The sequence below is a fragment of the Diadema antillarum genome, unplaced genomic scaffold, assembly GCF_040938485.1.
Source record: "Diadema antillarum isolate AM-2024a unplaced genomic scaffold, OU_Dant_1.0 scf00000134, whole genome shotgun sequence".
Lineage (NCBI taxonomy): Eukaryota > Metazoa > Echinodermata > Echinoidea > Diadematoida > Diadematidae > Diadema > Diadema antillarum.
In genome coordinates, this window is record NW_027271023.1 from 4,248,309 (window position 1) to 4,268,971 (window position 20,663).

The window sequence follows — 20,663 nt, forward strand, 5'->3', positions numbered from 1 at the left end:
CTCTATGTGCTACGTTATCAGTCACTCTTCCGACAGAATACATTCATTCAAACTTCACTCCATGAAGGTGTCAATACGTTTGTCCTCAGTGGTAATCAGGTCGACGAAAGTTTACTTGATTTCTTGACTCGATACGTTTTTTCAAGTCACCACTAATTGCCCCCTCCCCCTTTAAAACAGTGCTCCGCTTTGTACATGGTTACCAAGGAATCATCAATTCTTATATCAATGTAAGATTCCTGTTCTGTAAAACTGAAGGAGATATACATCTGTGATGTTTTTCCTCCAACCCATGGCGTTGTATTTTGAAGATAAGACACCCGATTAGACACCATCAAATTTTGCGAGGCAAAATGGTCATATACGAATACGATCTTAACTAAGGACTTACTACATGATCGTGTTTAGAGGCCGGTTTCATATAGACGTGTGCAGCCATCCAAAGTTCTAGTAACTGCAGCTACAAGTCCCATAGTAGCAGCCCGTCAAAAGACGAGTGACTATCAGCATTTAATTATGGTGACATTGCAACTGCAGTTACTGTAGTATGTAGCAATTGCAAATCTCTCTTTGGAAAAAAAAAAAAACAACAACTAAAAACAACCCTTTCGAGATATTCGTGGGTGCTGAGTGATATTTCCACGAATTATTTTAAGGCTTCATCTTTAGACGACCTGTAGATTAAGGATATTCACTGATTCGCCCCTATTTTGTTTTTGTCTCCATAGGAACTTGATCCTAACCTGTTCATATGATGTTGGTAATATTTGCAGAATTGCAGTCACTAAATGGAATTCGTTATAAAGTTTCAGTGGGATATATAATGGCTACTAGGTCTATATTTTCTATGGTAAAAGAGTTCAATGATTGTTAATAGACTTATTTTGATGTCTTGTACAGCGTTACAATTGCCCTCCAGATGTACAACAACTGAAGACCAGTGATTGTCTAGAAACAAAAGCGGCGCCTTTTACCATCATCGTTATTCCAAATCTTTAAGACCATTTCATTGCACTTATTAATCAACAGTTTTGTCGATATTTCAAGCCTTCAGGTCACAGCAGACGAGAGAAAACTTCTATATTCAAGATTTCAGCTCCCGCCAGCTGCGGCTACTCGTGTATGTTGGCTTGGTGAAACTGGCCAAATCAGGGATGTGCATATGGGGCATCGAAGATCGAGCGTTTAGTTGCTTCTCCCCGCCCATGCCCATGGATCCGCCCATGGCTCCACCCACCATGCTCTGAGCATGGGACAGTGATTGGTACCCAAACGACTGGGAGGCGGACGCAAGACGCGCGGCGGGCATACTGGAACGACGCCTTTCTAGGACTTTGAGGTCGTGCTGAGAAAATGATTGTCTTGTCGCGGGTCTTGATTCGGTGTAGCGAGTGCTTGCTGCTCGACTTTGTGCTCGACTGTTGGGTCTTGTCGTAGCGGCGCTGGAGAGACCACTTTTCCCTGAGATAAAACAAAACGGAATAAAAGCCATGAATTCTGATATTGCGATCTGTAAACCTTAGAGTACACTCCCCAAAACTGAACCCACACTCATTCTCGTCCTCTCTCTGTCCTAATTATCTCCTTACTCTTCCCTTTGAGAAAAAGAAGAAAATGGTCACATCGAATTGGGCACACAGTTGGCATAATTATGTTCGTTTCCCTGTTTATTCACTTGTTCGTGTTGTTAGGATAATTATTTCTTCAAGTTTCATTGCTTCCCATGTGTACACATGTTCGTTATCAAACCTATAGTACCTCCTTGATTAGACATTAATGCTTAGGGAACACCGAAGAGACCGCCACATCAAACACATTATTTCACTTTAAACGAACATGGAGCGTTTCTTTGAGAGGATCAGATCAACAATAATAAGTTACCTCTCCGTCGAAGGCGTGGACTCTTCGGACTTTTCCCCTCATCGTCAGCATTTGTCGGTATTTTCGGCAAGGGCGTGGTGCTAGGTCCCACCGAATCCCTTCCGGTGTTCCGCCTACTCCACGTGTTCGTCACCCAGTCGCTGGTTACGGACCCCTTCACCGACGATTTGCTGCCAGCCCCGCCGCCGCGAACGGACGACCCTGTCGGCGTGGCGTGCCTCCTGACCTCTCGGACCACACCGGATTTGAAGTTGTTCCACTTGTTCTGCTTCCGGAAGCTCCGCCAGAGCTCCAGATCGCTTGCGTAGGTCGGAATGAGTTCTCTTACTTTATTCATAGTTTCTTCGTCGGCGTACTCGCGAAATTTGGACATGGAGATGCGAATGAGTTCACAGCCGTGGCTGACGACGGAGAGATGTGGCATGTGACCCAAGACACCCTGAACCCCCTGAATGGAACGGAAATACAGCCAAAGCAACAACAACGATCATAATTTATCATACATGAGAAGCTTGGAAAACAATAAATAGGTCTGAAGAGCTTACCTCGTCATTACTCGAAAAGTCCAACCACTGGGTAAAAATACTCTTAGACCATATCAATGCCATTCTAATTTTTTAAAAGAACGTCAAGATTGAACGTCAAAAGCTTGAGAAAGAAATCTTTTGCCGACAACACTATCTGAACTATGTCCATGAAAATTTATTCAGCCCAATTGTCAGTCTCACAAAATTGAAATGACCTGCTGAAAAGTAGGGACCCACTACAACCATTGCTTATTCATTGTGGATCTCTCAAGAGAAATCCTTTTACTACTAAGTAAAAAATACCAAAATCTTAACTCCACCCTATGATCGTATTTGTAGTCCTACGGAAAAAAAAAAGCCTTGCAAGTAAGGGTTTCCAAACAAAATCTATTCTTAACTTCGTATCTATTTCAAGCACCGCTGAAATCACAGAACTTACGAAGCAGTCGCCCGGGCGTAATGCATCGACCTGGATGTAGACGCCGGCATCGACCCCAGGTGCTTTGATTGTCTCCAGGCCAAGGGTAATGTAATCTGGAAGTCTGCACGGCGTCTCGTCAGATGGTTCCGAAGTCCTGGAAGAAGAGAAAAGTGTTCGTTTTTATACGTATGTTTCATTCCTTTCTTAACCATATTAACTCATCATTCGTATATACGTCTATGCAGGTGAAAGGAAGTTCGTAAATGTGATGATGACGATGATGATGATGTTGTTGATGATGATGATGATGATGATGATGATTACGATGGTGATGATGACAATGATGACGACGCCGACGATGTGCTGATCAGCTGCATTTATATAGCGCCATCTATCTGTAAAGAACATTCAAATGCGGTGGGCTCCCACAGTGTGTCACAATGATTTATGAAGTTTGCATGTTTTAGTGTGTGATTTATAAACTCATTTTATTTCACATTCTATCATCTTAAAAGCCTTATGAATTCTTTTATTCTTCACATCTGAAGCATCGACTCTTCCAGGTAATATTCTATTCATGATGTTTCAATGTGAAATTGCGTTTCCAGTGTTAAAGTTGAAAACGCATGGTAATCAGAAAAGGCTGGCGATAGAGCATCTAAACCGCCTACAGACCGATCCGACCTGGCAGCAAAATCCGCCATTACTGCGGTGCCCCATGCGCGCACGCGTGTGGCGAATGCATGAGGAGTGTGGCGACCGACTCGCCCCCGCCGCAGTATTATATATCAAACATTTAGCATACGCGTGCGCAACTCGGACATCGCAAATTGGCGGGTGTTTTGCCAGGTCGGACCAGTCAAGGCTTTGTCGGCACCAGCACCGCTTTGTAACGGCAGATAGCCGATTTCACAAGTGGACTTACGTCCTATGACTCGCCGTCCCAGTCCTTGGCCTCGAACGCGATGTGCCACTCTCTTCTAGCTCGACATCTTCGTCGTCATCCTCGTCTTCGCCCGGGCTGAGCACCCGCTTGTCGGGTTCCTTCAGCCGCACCGTCGCGCTCCTGCTGCGGATCCTTCTCTCGTTGTCATCGTCGTCGACCTCGTTGTCTGTCTGCGTGCGCATCCTCGACGCTATCTGGCCTGTAGTTCAGATTCAGGTTGGAAAGACAGAGAGGAAGAGAGTTGACAAACGAAAAGAGAGAGAGAGAGAGAGAGAGAGAGAGAGAGCAAAGGATGAGAAGTAAGGTAGACGTCCCTGGCATCATAAGTCTGATTGTAGGATGTGGATTATGCATAATTTCCGTTTGGAGTACATCGTATCTCGCGTGGATGGTGTCATCGAGAGACGAGGCATATTGGACATCCGGACATTAAAAAAAAATGATACCAACCCACTGTTGTTCGCCTTTGCTGACTAACAGCAGTAACGCAAAATGTGACGGCATCAACCAATCACGTCCTGCCAAACGAATGAATGTAGCTTTGACAACTTTGCTGATAATAACTATTTCACACGTAACAAAGAGAAATGATCCAGCTCGTCACTTTCAAAATCCTACTGCGAATTCATTTCTAGCCGTAGGCCTACCTCCGGGTAAATTTGTCCCTCTCCAAAATATTAGTACACTGTATCCCACTCTTTATGATGTAAATGAAATAATTCCGATGTTACGGTAAATGGAAAACTAGGCTTGCGGGGGGGGGGGGCGGTGGTGGGGGAAGGAGGACATCGTATTACGTACCGGTAGTCTTTGGTCTCCGTCTGCCGTTCACGGTCGACCCCTTGGCCGATGTTTTCCTCTGCGACTCCAGTCCCGTCCGATTGGCCCCGGTCGTTGCCCGCTGCCCGCCGCGCTCCCTGTCCTGATCCTGCAGCATCTGTTGCCGCTGTTGCTGCTGATGTTGCATGACCTTGGATCCGATGTCATCGCTCCACATGGTGACTGACCGCCCGCTGAGGACGCGAGCCTTTCGGGACATTTGGATGACCTCCTCTTCCTCGGCCTGTTTGGACATGTAAAGCTGGGCTAGGTCCACTAGTTTCAGCACGTCAGCTCGGCCCTATATCAACGTGACATAACGGAGGTTTTGAACTAATCAGTCGATTAGAAAAATGAGAGGAAAGTATGAGTCTATTGACCCTCTTCTTATAGTATTTACAGCTGATGGTCTTGGTATAGTCTAGTGCTTTTGGATTTCCCATGGTTAGCAATGATACCAGTATAGTTACTGTTAACCTTTGAAGGTATTACTGTATACGATATTCAGAGATAGTGCATCTTCCACAACGTATACCGATATGGGTGATATGATTTGTGTTAGAGGGGAAATGATACCTTTTGCGTGATTTCTATAGTCATTAGCGATGTTGGATTTTCATGCCAGACAAGAGATACAGAATGATAGATGATTTTTGTAAATCAATTTCTATTTTACAATACATTTACTAGAAAACCGACAAACAGCTTTTTGCGTATTCATCACTGTTCTCGGATATGTGTATCCCTCTTAATTTCCCTGCACTTTCCACAAAAATTTCAAAGCTTATTAGACAGCAAAAGTAAGGTTCCATTGCTTGGTTTGGACCACTTAAGACGTTCTTTGCTAGGTCTTGCCAGGAATACAACTTGTATTCATATTATGATAGGCAAGTTGTATTACTCTTATCAAGTCGAGTGCAACATGTCACGTAGAGCCTACGTCACCCGGATAAAGTGTTACAAATATGACAACATAAAGGTAAATGAAACCCGGCTCGGGAATACCCCTATGGCATAGTGGATAAAACTTCCGACTCCCAATCGGAGGATCCGAGTTCGATTCCCGCTCGGTGCTTACGTCCCTGGACAAGATGTTTTAACCCACAATGTCCCTCTCGACCCAGGTGTGTAAATGGGTACCTGGCAACGCTACAGGGTAATGATAACGGCAGTGCCCTCCGGTAGAGCAGTGGCTACCCTGCGAAGACCCTATTATTATCATTATTATTGTATACATTATCACATGCGGATTAGAGGCACCCTTGCAAGCCCGTCAACCTCCGTTACCTTGGTGACGATGAGCAGCCAATCGGTATTGCGCGCGTCTTTGACAATCAGCGACTCGTTGCAGTATTCTTCTAGTCGACCCATGTCGGAAATCTCCTCCAGATTCTCCGTTGCCCATGTCGAGAAGATCTTCATGCGACTGAAATTGGGCAAAACAGCACAATAAGTAGGTTAATACATAATATATGGATGAATAGATCAATTATAAAGAAAGAAAAAAAATCAGACTTTAATAAAAGAAGACATAGGCCCTACATACATATAAATAGAATCTTTTCTATGTGCATATGTTGACGTCTTCATCGTTTTCGATCTATTGTACTCCTTCTGCTACATATAACCTCCATTTAAAGCTATCCGTTGTCGTCGCTGTTGTTGTACTAGATCATCAGTTGGCTGTAAAAAAGCAAACAAACAAACAACACTGCATTTTTGACTGTCACGAAAACACACAAATATTTTCTCTTTATTGAAGAAATATGATATACCTGGATTTGTGTTCACTCTTTATTCTGGGAATCCTATTGCTGTTCGGCTAATTCCATGGCCTTATCGTATCTTCAAGAAAGTGACGCAAAATTTTTCGACTTCAAACAGCCTTTACAAGCATCATATCCAATCAATGGTCATATCATTACAAGATGGTTGGTGCCTTCCATTAATGCCGCATGTTCATCGTCATTAGAGCAACATTTCGAGAAAGGATTGCGCCATCATCAAAAGTAACTACAGTCAAACCTGTCTTATAACGGCCACTTTTTTCGTCTCCCTTCGGTGGCCGCTATAGACAGCTTTGACTGTATTATAGTCATTGTGAACACTATCATGACTATTTCTCGCAATGCATTTTTTTCTATAGCATAAAATCGAAGGAACATACAATCATGTAGATGAGAATTCATGCTGTGTTATATTACATGTTGAAAGACGTTATGATTATGATTAAACTTTTAATAATCACATTTCCGGCAATATTTTTTTAAAGAAAAGAATCGTCACAACAGTCAAATACATTCACATAATACATTATTTTAATATTAATATCTGTAATATCAATAGGTGCTTACTGATGTTAGGTAATTCACGTACTACACTCCTTGGGGCGACAGTTTCCCTGTTGGTGTGACATACAGCTTATCAACATAGTGTTATTATAATCCCGCATTATTTAAAGTCAACGCTTCAAATTACAAGCCACTGTATTCATACCTCAGAAAATCGAGCCGATATTCGAAGTCCTGCTGGATGTGGAGATGGAGGTTGTTGTCGAAGAACTCGTCGGCGTCGACGACCAGGAATTCAGTGTCTTGGAGGCACACGACTGTGGCCTTCCTTCGAGTCTCCTTTATTAGAGCAATTTCCTGATTCGAAGAATGGCGAGGAGAAGGGAAGGGGACTATTGAAAGGTGACGGCGATACGGTTGCTCAAAGTGCCCAACAGCATTTAAGTTTGGGACATTGATATTCATATTTCTTGATCTGAAAAAGTCATCGTTGGGCTACTAGATGATGCAACATTCATAGAATTGGAAGGTAACCTAAAGGTAAACTAAGCAAAAGAAGCATCAAAAGGCGAAGGAAGGGACGGAGAGTTAAGGTTATATTTTAGAAATAGTTATTCAATCTCGTTAAAATCCTATTTGATTAAGCAACCGTGTTTAGTAGGACAAAACGTGAACAATAACTGTGCCTTCCAGTCCCAATATAGAGTTGAAAACATTTTGTGTGTCGTTTAACCCATTGAGGACAGGCTGATTTTGCTACAACATGCATTTACCATAGACACTTGCCCAAATATACTTGGGACTTGTCCCCTATGTGTTAAACATGCTTTTCAGTACGCTTCAATTCGAAACAAACTGAATTGGTAGTCTGATACTTCCACGATACTGCAAATATTCTGCTTTGGATCATAATGCAATCTTCAAATGAAATCCCTTAGCATCTGTGTGTCACTCTTGCGACTATGAATTTACAAAGTATTACTTTTTTATGGTTTCCTGAAAGCTATCTCCATATAATACAACATAGTGTTAGAATCTGAAAGCGCTTCCGCAAAAGGGTCTAACTTTGTCCATCGTAATTCATGTTTGAAGAAAAGTTTAGCAGGTTTACCCCAAAGCTCGCGCCTTTCTTCAAGATGTTGACCTCCTTCTTGACGAAGGCGTTCATCTCGTCCTCTTCGAGGGTGACACCCACTGCGCCAGAGAAGATGAAGTAGAACGAGAATCCAGGATGTCCTTTCCGAACCACCACTCGACGTCGACCATACCTGTTTCACAGTCCATCATATGCTAAGTTGTTTACTTAATCATGAGATAAGAGCTCGTCGTTTGAAGAATTCAATGTACAGGGCGCAGTTGCGATTTCTGTATAGGTAACTTGTAGCAAATTTGAGATGGGAAGCCTACTCTACTCTGTACTGCTTGATTGAACAGAAGCCAAGAAAGCAGTAATGTTTCCATCATTGGGGAAGTAGTTTTACCACATCTTCCTATACAAGAGATCCAAACTTTGCCATGCAAGTTAATGGATTGCTGTCCGGTGCCTTTGAAACAGACGAGCAGTAAAAATAAAAACAACGAAAGGAAAGATATTTACGTGAAAAGAAAGATCAATATGAGACGCGCATGGAAATTATCTCATAATGGTGCTGATGATCCAGTAAGGGGTCTTGACACTGTGAAAATACTTCAATTATACAAGACATTAACTAGTAATTAGGGGATTGAGTTTTAACTAGGTTCATAAATGCGGAAACTTTTTAATTTCATTCGACAAAAGGTTATACACAGAACTGCGCTATAATGGACGTACACGTACATTAAAAAACGTTGACACAACAGCTGGGAATGGCTGGAGCCCGTTAGTATGAAATATGAACCTCCTCAAAGTATCTCCTAGTTTTACGTGAAATTCTTTGTTTGGATTTCAAGATCATTTGGTTTGTGCGGGGAACATGATGCTAAGAGTGCATCCCAAGAAATCGTATAGAGTCGCATTATAGATCATTGCCTCTTAAATTTCTTGCTCGTCGCGTCGTGCTCAATGTTGGGAGAGCTATTACTAGTGGCAAACATGGCGATGCAACTTACTTGGCGTATCGAATGACCTTGCAGATGAGGTCCTGGAGAACAGAAGAGTACTTCCGGAAGCTGTAGAGCCCCCTCATGAGACTCCTTACCAGGCGGATATCTTCGGCCGTCCGATCCACTGGGGCCTTCTGCAGGACAGCTCGCGCTTTCTCCGGCCACGTAAACTGTAATGAGAAACGGAAGATGAGATGTTTATAGGAAACCTGTGATGTCATAAAGTGAATCTAGCTTCACTAATCATAAGGCTAGTACGTTGTTAAATGTTCAGATTCTCAGTGCCTGTAGATGTCCGTTGTATGATATTGATGATGTTTGCTTATTAGTTGGTGTTTTTTGTATGAGTGTTTGTCATTAGTAGTCTTTTTTTTTGTTCTTGAATGGAGATGGGCGAATTGAAATTAGCTGTAGTAAGACTTTAATGAAATATTTATGATTACTATCACCGTGTAGCGAATGAACACAGTGCAATAGGCTGTGAAGGCCACTATTCATCCGTTAATTGTTGTTGTTCATTTTCCATCTGAGAAGATGGCTGGATAGCCCATATTCAGCTACGTTAAGCTGGTCTTCCATGGGGTCCAGTTGGATGTGGGGTGGGACCACTTCACCGGGTTAGACACCCTGCTCGATCTTTGCGATGAATGAATGAAGCGGGATCTTTTACGTGCATGAGCTGTGACTCTCTCATACACGGGACCTCCATTTTATGTCCTACCCGAGGGACAGAGTGTTTTGCCTCTTGCTAGAGGGGACGGTATGTTTACACACAACATTGCTCAGTCCAGACTCGGGTTCGAACCCGGGCCGCGTGATCGTGAGGCAGACGCGCTACCGACTGAGCCAACTCACCGCCCTCACCGCCCTAATTCGTCAAGTTCTGGAGGAATTTATCGCAGAATTCCTCATCCTGGCATCATTAGATTGCCACGTCAGTAGCTGCACTTCTTATATTTTAGAAAGAGAAGATTGAACTGGCAGAATGTAGGCTATTACATTTTGCACAAAATCAGTAAGACATTTGCAAAAATCAGTAAATTCGTGAGACAAACAAATGTTTTAATTTTGCAAAACGTGTACTGTTATTTCAAGAATCAGTCATGGATTCTGAATGGTAAAATTTACAATACAAAGAAAGAGCACGAAACCACATAACCACATTGGAGCATCACATTTGGTGTTTCTAGACAGAGTTGACATCCGTTATGACAGCTCCCCATCCCCCTCCGGAGGAGGCGGGTCACGTCTTCCTGTCTTCCTTACCTCGTACTTGGAACGGTAGTCTGTGGCGTTGAAGCTCAGTCGCTCGGTGCTGTTCTCCGGAATGTAGACCACGCTGGGCGTGCGGGACATCTTCTCCATGAGATCGGCGATCTGGATGGAGAACGTGCCCTTGCCCGCTTCCTCGGCGCATTTGTTAAGGCTCAGCTGAACCCCACACATGAACTTCACCTGGCGTCCGGCCTTCCGGAACCGATCGAGAGCCTGCAGGGTTCGAGGGGAGAGCAGACCAGAGGGTTTTACAGTAGACGAGATGGTATTTTTCCCGCGAAAGTAGGCTGTCAGCTCCCTTAAGCGTGCGCGCTTCCATGAAGGATTTTCCCCGGAAAAATCCCGGGAATACTTCAGGACATGAGCCAGCATTGTTGCGATTTTGGCTGAAGATCCCTATTAGCACGTCTGCATACTGTATAATCTTTTGTCATTGAAGCTTCATTTCTTAACAGTTAGCTTATTTCTATGCATTCATGGTCTGGAAAACAACTAAAAGTCTGTCCGTTCGCACGAGGTGCAAGGTTACTATAAGCATGCAATTTGACCAATTCCCTTCCACTTTCGCGAGCACGATTGGAGCGCAGTTAACAGTTATAATGTCTCATTGTTAAGAGCCATGTATGATATCGATATTTGCGAGCGTGCGTCAATATTGCCTAATGCTTTTTTCTTGATGATTTGGTCAGATTACCGATTGTACTTTGATAAAGGCAATGAGAGCCAAGGATTGTGCCAGTTCCCACGACTAATAACGTCTGATAATGAGGTAGATCTGGTAGATTTTCCGCGCGATGGAATAGAACTTTTAATGGGACTGCATCCCGACTTCCCACTGCCGGCGTGGTAGAGGCCAAGCTGGTAAGCCGTCACATGAAAATGTTTTTAAAAGTCTAACATAAATGACGTCTTATATTATGAGGACATTATAAAACCTGGGACAAACGTGAGATCTACACTATTTTACCAGAGATGAGTATATGCGTCTCTACGTTGTATGAAGTATTCTAGTAATGTTGTTTGCATCCTTACAAACAGTACATCGTCTGGTAGGGCCTACAGTCAATTCATACTTTGCTGATTGTGGCTTCAAACATCTACAGCACAGAATCATGACTATTATGGTAAGTCAGTCATGAGTGACGTTAAGTCTTGTCCGTAAGAGTAACTGCATGCATTATATTCATGTTTCTTTCTTTCTTTCTTCACAGAGGATAAACGCTATAAACAAAATACTAGATCATGTCCTATTCTAATTAAAATGTCGCAATTATGGTCTATAGTTAAGTGCACTCAAAATAATTTAAAAAAAAATAACGTTGTGGTGAAACCCGGTCAAAAACTAGAGATCGCCGCGCTATGTCATGTTCATGTAATAACGCATGTGGGTATAATTAGTCATGTGTTATATGATTATTTTTTTGTTTGAATTCTTGTATTATACCAAGCAGGATTAAGAGCAGTGTTGGGACTTACCGATAATGATGACTTTCTGTACACTTCATCGTCCTTTGACTGTGGTAAGGAAATTCAAAGAAAGATTAAAGCAAGCAAGGTTAGTTACTTCATGGTTCTTAATTCAAAATACATTTTTTAAAGAAAAAAAAAGCTGTTTATTCATATAGAATGATGATATATTATAAGATCATTTACCGCAAAGTCCATATCATTTAAACAATAAGTATTGTCAGGTGAAATTGTTGTCGTCCTGTGTGATGTGTATAAGTGTGAGTTTTTTTATGTTTGTATCTCCATAACAGCACAGAAACAAATGCCTCCTACCAGATTTGCTGTCAAAGAAGATATCATTCCGCTAAATCCCCTTTCTGGAAAGTGAACTTTCCTAGACTGTGGTCAGCCTGACGTTTTGTTTGTATTTGGGTGTTTGTTCGTTAGTTTGTTTGTTTGGTTGGTTGGTTAGTTGGTTGGTTGGTTGGTTGGTTGGTTGGTTGGTTGGTTGGTTGGTTGGTTTTTAGGAGTGTGCTGCTGTTTAGCATGCTCTATGTTAAAATGTGAACAGACGTGTCAAAATCTTAATTACTGCCTTGTCATCGATATGCTCTGTAATTCCTTCCACTTGAGCTCGAGATACTGCAACGTCTAACGGTAGACGTGTGATTCAACTTATGTATTCACCTTACTCTATATTATGGAGCCGTGTTGTAGCTCCACAATTATGCTCTGTATGCTTGTGACTCACTTAGAATCATTAATCAGCAGGTATAAAGGTGTATAGGCGAGAGCGTCTGACTATAGGACCTCCAATACTAGTTTGTTGAAGCCATAATAGAGATGCGGAGTATTCTTTTTTGATAGGGTTTCATTCTGTATTAACTTTATGCCTTTGTTTCAGGATTCATGGGTCAACAAAACCAAAACGAATAAAACCAACCTAGGATCAATGACAAGAGATGAAGCACCAAACCTGGTAATGTATCACACCATGCTCTAGCTAAAGTTGGAAAATATCGTTATGCATTTCTCTACCACCGAGAAGCACATCTTAGTCGTCTCCATAATGTTTTCTTTTCCCCGTGGATTTTGTTTGTTTGTTTGTCTGTTTTGTTATCTTTTAATTTTTACCAAGGATTCCTTATGCGTATTTACAGTATGCAGTTCGTATCGTTTTCTCTGGACATGCAGGTCTATAATCTGCAACAAGATTGCCAAAATGCCTTCACGCTATCAAATTCAGTGCATTAGAAACGTATTGCATTTACAAGTACTGTTTACTATTGGGAGCAGTGATTAAAAAATGTTCGAAATATCACATTTGATTTTGTGTTGTATGTGTAGGTCAGTTTTATCACAAAACATCCTACATATATTATACCATACACAGATTTCGCAATAAAGCCTTGAATACAAAGAGAAATCACCAATTTCTCATTAAACCATAACCGGATGGTCAAGTCTAAAAAAAAAAATATCATAACTATTGTTAACATTTGTATATTTAACAATGCTTATCATCGATTATACGGATTCAAATTTTTACATTCGTTGTTTCTATCCCTGACTAACATTTCACAACTATTTTGAAGCACTAAAGCTGGGTTTTTGTTTCATCTGCAAACTAATGGTAAATAATGCCTTTCACGCACAGCAATGTAATCAAGCAATATGTTTCATTGGTTCTTAAATTGCGATTTGGCATGGTTCAAAGTTCTGCCGGATAGGAGGAGAAGAACGAGTTCTTAAAACAATCTTTCCTCCTGAAACTTTCAGCTGGTGTAGTCACGCAGATATCGATTTATCGCCTCCATTCACTCTCCGTTACCTCTTTAATTAGCTCCCATCGTGTGGTGCACAATGAGGTCTCCATTCAAAGAAACCCTTAGCTCTGAACCTAACAAAAGGTAAGGAACCCTTTAAAGGACGCTGTTATTGATTTTCACATGAAATGCATCAGAACGGCGCACACTACCTGCCGTATTTACATTCAACAGTCATTCGCTCTGTATGTGATGTGAGCAGAATGGGTTTGATTACGGGGATTTCAGGTTTCACGACAACAAAAGCTACTGTTGCTCGGCAACCAATTTTAGATAGAGAACAATGTGGAAGATTCCTTCATATTTTTTTTCTAGTCTAGTGTACGGATATGCACACGTATTTTTCAGTCAGCCTGGCCTCAGCTCATGAAAGCATTATTATACAACTTTAAGACTAACCGCGAAATAGAAGATTTTATCAGGAGACTACACAGCACTTAACTTTGTCACATAGCTGTTTAGTATATAAGATGCACATACTGATATAATCATGGCAAGCTTCTGTCTTTAACACCTTCGTGAATTAGTGTGTTTGATACACGCCAAATGATAGTGATAAAGCTAAAGCCCAAGAGTATAGAGGCAACACCCCCCCCCCCTTTAAAGTAAGACGAAATTTATCAGACGAACAAGATGGTTTTGCGATTGTTCTTTTAAAAAATGAAAGATACCTTGCATATTACTTCACTGCAATCGCATTGTAAGACGTATACTAGTATGATTTATGCAAATGTTTTGGACCTTCTGTGTTGTGTTCTTTATAGTAATGACCAGTAGCTTAACGACGGCTTTAATTGGTATCTTAGGCAAGTGTCAAAGAATAGAGGGGAAATTGGTTCTTCTTCGCCCTCTTGCATTGGCTGTTAATTGCCCCACAAAGGAAGCTGAACAATATTAGCCGGAATTTACTTCGACAGAGAAATGACGCGAAAACTTCCGGCTCTGATGAGCAGAGAGCCGAAGATTAAACGAATACCCCTTTAGCCCGGCTCCGCTTACGACAGTGCGGAGTCAGGTCGCTTCTTCAAGGAAAAGTAGGCTTATAATTTTCCATCAAAGGTCCATCAAGGTTCTTAGCAGAGAAAAATAAAGGTATGACGTCAGTGAAGCAATAAGCAATTTTAAAGTCCTTCCTGATGCCGGGATAACGGATTCTAATTGCATAAATTCTATTTTGCTCAAACCCACATTACCCATCAGAAGCCGGATAAGTGAACCAATACATAATTCAAGGCGGCGCGGTAGCAGAGACCGGGAGTTGCTTATTAAAGAAAGAGAGGGAGAGGGGGGGGGGGGGAACTTGGTGTCACGCTCAATCAATGTGCACAAAGTGTGTAAGTAGACGATAAAGAGTCTATTAAGAAGGATAGAAAAGACAACAATCACTGGGCTGATTTTATCTGCGTAATGCTAGTGGAGCCTCTGCTTCCATGAAAGTCGTAAGTGAAGAACACGGAAAGTTTTATGACATTGCGCCATTATCATGCCACAACCCAGCAACAAGCTCCAGCAACTCCCTCACGTACTGAAGTACGAAGCAGATCATGTCGTTGCCAAGCAACGGGCACCGCCATCACTCCAAAACAGGAGTCAGTGAGCGGGACTTCCAAACCGAGTCGTTTGGTGTCTGTAAAAAGACGCACACCAAAAGCTGACTAAACAGAAGTTTTCCTTCCGTGATATACCTTGTCATTTTGTTCTCTCTTGTACGTCTTCTTGCCATCCAGACTGCATTTTTTTATTACTATTTTGCATTTTCTCTACGTCATGAATTACGAGCATCGATATTCAAACCATCTCATCGATGTTTCAATGAGATGCTCATTCGAGAGCTCATTACATATTTTGTACGTTTCTGAAGACTTCGAACACTCCGCCAAGGGTGTTGGTACGTGTACTTGCAAAATGCTGTCTCTGCGTCTGTTGTTATTGTGTGTGTGTGTGTGTGTGTGTGTGTGTGTGTGTGTGTGCGCGCGCCATCTCATCAAATGAGGCAAATTTTATGCCAATAATCACCTCGCAAGACGTATAATGAGGCGTTTACAAGAAAGGAGCAATCGTGTCCGCTGTATTCATGCTCACTGGAACCACATTAAAAAAAAACCCACAATAACAAAACAAAACAAAATCGTTAAGTAATGGTAGCCATTATGTCTGATTGCTCGCTTTGTTCCCGTGTCAGATCATTAATAATCTCCCTTCTGACAAAAAAAAAGAAAAGAAAAGGGGAGACTGAGATGCAGACAATGGAGGTCTCAAAAGCCATCATTAAGAGGTCGTAAAGACACCTACCTAATGATGTCATTAATGAGTCTGCAGTAGCACTACATAGTTCTCAGTGATTAAAGGCCTCGTGTTGGTTGTTCAGCGTTGGTCTCTCTTAAAACGAACAATTCCTGGCAAGTATCACACACTCAGTAATACATTTGTAAGTCAAAAATCAATCGTAAGTCTCTGAATACTCGATACTGATTACCAAATATTGAATTACGTTTAATTTTCTGCCTTTTTAACTTCATCTTTTATGCAATAGGAGCCAGCTTATAAAGGTGCAGCGATGGTACAAATTGCTTTAGTGATCTCGAGCAGCAATAGCTGCAAATATGGCACGTTTTTATCTCGACAATTTTTACTTCACTAATAGGATTAGATATAACAATTCGCATTATTCACTATGGATTTTTTTCCATTTTTCGTGTCACGAGGTAAATGTGGGCTGAATAATCATGATGTTAATATCGTCGAAAGACTGACTATCACAATTTCTGTAGCCTTTAATTATTAAGCAATTACAGCTTTGAAGTATTCATGTCAGAGTTGTGTTAATGACCAAGCACAGTCGCGCTGCACAGTTGTAATCTGCTATGGACTGTGGCTTTGTGATAGCCATTTGTCTAGAGTCAGTCAAATGCATAAACTGACCACGTTCACACAATGGCATACCTATGTATCAGAATCAATTAAAAAGTTAACAGTATACTATGATACTGCCAGTCCTTTATTTCTAGTTTCATTATCTATAAGTTTACAATTAAATCAATTAAAGCTGAAAACAATTGGAATGAAGATAATGATGTTTGATCTAATATAGTATAATGAGGTGAGTCCCTTTTTAATAGGAGGGAATGTAAAGTTGTGTTGACTTCTTTAGAGAAACGAAAAACCATGCTCTTATCAGATTTGAGGGGGCGGACATTGTTTCTGTTAGAATTTTGCAAATATTCTTTAATTGCGGGCAAAGTGTAATGGCCACTTAAACTGGTAATAAGACCCCTTCTACTCTGTTGTTTCGTAATGTCCACTAAAGTAAATCGAACGAACGTTAATGGCATACCACAAGGCCGTAACATGGACAAAATCACTCGCACACACACACACACACACATGCACACACAATTAAACGACAGGATACAGCAGAATACGCCCTTGTTTGTAATCGGCAATTCGTTTTACGCAAGATTTGTAGGATAAGTGATCTGAGTCAATTGTATCGTGCATGTATGCCATTTTGTCTATACGCTGAAAGCTATGTTATTTTCGTGTGTATATATTGTATTCCCATGTACATGATTTTACCAACCCTCGCTCTCTCCCTCACTCCTGTAGCTATATACTCCCTCTCAATCGAACTTTTCTCCCACTGTCTTTAATCTTTATGTGTCTTTCTATTTATTACTCGAACTGATCTAGACTATACTGTTATCGAGCTTTCTTGGCAACCGAAGAATGTGCGATCAACTTCTCCACCCAGTGAGACACTGTTATATTATGTATATTGCCGGGTCATCCCACGAGACCGACACCCACGAGTCATACAGCCCATGAGTTCGACACTACATGGGTAAAAACGACTTCGATGGATACAACATGGGGTCTCGTGGGCCTTGGTTTGCCTATGTGTCGAACTCATAGCCTGTATGACTCGCGAGCTGTGTGATTCGTGGGTGTCGGTCTTGTGACGTGAACCTGTATTGCCTATTGTCATTGACGTTTAGATAATCATCGGCATTCAGTTGCAGATCGCATTATTCTTAGAAAAAATGAGAATAGAAATCAATCACATGCATTTCCTGACGAGAGACAATGTCCATCATGTCTATACAAGAGATGTTCATTTTCCCCTCATTTCATGATACTGATAACGGCGTTCATTGTGTCAAAGCAAATCGCGGTGAAAGCTATCATAATAGATATGTGGACTATACAATTATAGTGTAGATTGTTCAATTTCCCTAAAAAAATATGATGCATTATCATGGTGAGGATGATAACTATAATAACAATAGTGACAATTACTGCAATAACCGTTGTGATGTTCATGATGATTAGTATTTCTTTGGCATTGCGTATCCAGCAGTTTCATCTTCATGAATTACCGTCATCACATCAACACCTTTCATATGAACTTCGTTATCACCGTAATGGTTAGACGACAATCAACCTATAATAAGATTCGAAAACACAATGCTTTCTAAACTGTGCATGTTAACAAAAACTCAGCTGAAACGTAAAGATAGATGAAAACCAGATCAACAACATGCTGGAAGTGGTATATCAGTGCGTGTGTTAGTCACGTCATACAAAGCAATTCGATTTAATGGGATCAGCTTTCTGTCAGGCGATATACAATGGGATTGGAACACAGCAACAATGAAATGCACTTGTTTTCAACTACAGATTATACATCTTTCAGAGAGAAAAGACAGGCGTGTGTGTTACGAGAATCAGGAGTGTCATGAAAGATTGATGAGTATAGGGAAAGGAAAAATTAAGATCGTGATATCACTCAAAAGAAATTGAAAGCAATATGTTCCCAATTAATGGAGGAATGAAAATAACATATCTCCACGCATATAGTACAGAAATAAAATAAGAAAGAACTGCTGATAGACCTAGAATAACTTTGGAACCTCCGCCAACACTGCAATGCACACAGACTTTGTGACGTGAAAGAAAAGCTCTTGACCTACTTTTCTTTCCTCTTCAGCATCGTAGTCCTCGTCATCATCGACATCGATCTGTAGCTCACCACCAACCACGTACGATCTCGACGAACTTGGTCTCGCCGATCCGGACCTCGGATATTTCCCTGATCCGCTGAACGAGCCGCCGTCGCCGTGGAAACCATCCTTTTCCTCTTCCTCATCGTCCTCCTCCTCGTCTATGATGTTGTCGAGTCTGGACGCCGAATTTCTGAAACTGAGCTCCATCTCTACGCTGTCGTCGTCGTCGTCATCGTCATCACTATCGTTACCCTGATCAGCTTTGACATTCCCATCTTCGATGCCTAGCGATGGTGCAGCGTCCTGTTCAAGTGATATGATTTCTATCTCGTTAGAGTCTTCTATGTCCACACCTCCCTCGTTGACCCGATAGCCATCGATTTCCATGTGATCGCTATCAGAAAGGGAGAGACGCGATTGGTCCATGTCCATTGTGTGGTTTTCGATCTGAATAGCCATGGCGGTCATCAGATTCTCATCGTCCACGCCGGGTAAGAAAGATATCCATTGTTTCTGTTCATGAGCTGCTGCCCCCGATTATTGACGGGGTTTGACAATTTTCGTGCAATATTGTTCAACCTAAACAACGATTGTTCTTGGTACCGTTATGATCGATGAGACTCATCTATTCTCGATGCAGTCGGTGTCTTGAGTTTTTTTGTTTGACGACTTGTTTTGATTATCTGTTGGTGGTTGTTGTGCTAACACTGAGGTACCGACGTGAGAAATCTTCTTGTTCTGCTCGATGAAAGCAGTTCGTGTCCTTTACTGCATTATTCATGAATGACGTCAAATAACATTACGCAGATAAGTATGGGTTGGAGATGAGAGCTGATCCAACACGCGCAACTCACGCGAGCATGACTTTGAATTCTGAATAATCTCCAGTAAGAAAGCGGCATTACACTCGCAAAATGTCAGACGAGGAAAATGTGTACCCAAATTACCCGAATACATCATTACAATGAAGGCTATTATGACGTGGATAGGCTTGCTTTACTCTCCGAAACCATTGTCAAGCGGTGATCGCTTGCCGCATACGTACACAGCCTGTCGATCAGTCAAAAATTTCAGTCGATGGAGTTCGTCCCTGGAGACGCAACGTTATGTCTGCAACAAAAAAAAAGATGCAAAATACGGCAGGTTATACGATGTGGATCCTTACACTTGTCATAAATTCCTCGTTGACATAATAAGTACATTCGCGCAAACATGTTCGACACCCTGCGTGCTATACCAAATTGGCACTATGTACTACATAAGCTGGTAATTTGCCGAGTCCATCCATGCAAGTCGACAGAAATTCCCTTTTGCATGTACATATACACATGACACACTGTGCAAGATCCTAGCAACGTAAAGAAAACAGCGGCACTTAACGCGCCCTTGTAAGGCTATAAAGAGAGCAAAATGTTCTCATAAAGGTATCCGTTTTCGTCATCAGTGCTGCTTTCGAACTCTCTATGGGCATGTGTGACAGTGGAGTGACTATACGCACTGATCATACAGAGATGTACGCGTTTTATACGTATTGTATAATATTATTATGGTTATTCTAAATTTACGATGATTCCACACCAACTAATCTAACACACTGTAATGTACACCATCTCCACTTCATTAGCGGACCTCCGTCACAGGATTCCATCATACCGGGCTCTGAACCTGGGGACATTCTGGTCCCCTGTTAACTCATAAATAGGTGGCGAGTGGCATTGTCAATTACGTAATGTCGACACCGAGAAACATCGAATGTCCTTGAGGATGCAGTGGCACTATAATGAAACAATAACCAAAGAGTACCCTGTAGAGAAGCAAAAAAAAACAACAACAACAAACGGGACAGGGGGTTAATGAATCATTTTGACATTATTTTAACATGTTAGTGAAATCGACATTACATTTGGTCATAAATTATCATGTTTCTTCTCGAAATCTTTCAAATGCGTTATTTCATCACGGTCCAAATTTTTATTTTTGATCAACATATGCCAAGGAAAAATCGTCGTTTCTGTGCAGTGTCAATATACTTGTCTCGTAAACACCATCTTAAATGGTAAAATGACATCGTAAATTTCAAATCTGCGAGGAATTTTTCTTTTGGGGTGAGGGGTGTGTCTAATGTGAGATTTAGAATTCC

The 20,663-nt window shown here is 41.5% G+C and overlaps 1 protein-coding gene across 1 annotated transcript; it reads right to left on the bottom strand.

Annotated features, from left to right (window-relative positions):
- Positions 1–1,084: 1,084 nt before the first annotated feature.
- LOC139720909 (uncharacterized) lies at positions 1,085–18,577 on the bottom strand. Its single transcript, XM_071632236.1, has 12 exons — positions 18,491–18,577; positions 11,722–11,754; positions 10,237–10,458; positions 8,977–9,140; positions 7,997–8,153; positions 7,091–7,242; positions 5,882–6,020; positions 4,577–4,895; positions 3,755–3,974; positions 2,848–2,983; positions 1,882–2,329; positions 1,085–1,461 (listed from the first exon to the last, which is right to left on the bottom strand). Exons 3-12 carry the CDS (start codon positions 10,414–10,416, stop codon positions 1,085–1,087), a joined length of 2,292 nt encoding a protein of 763 aa, XP_071488337.1. The 5' UTR covers positions 10,417–10,458; positions 11,722–11,754; positions 18,491–18,577.
- Positions 18,578–20,663: the final 2,086 nt, after the last annotated feature.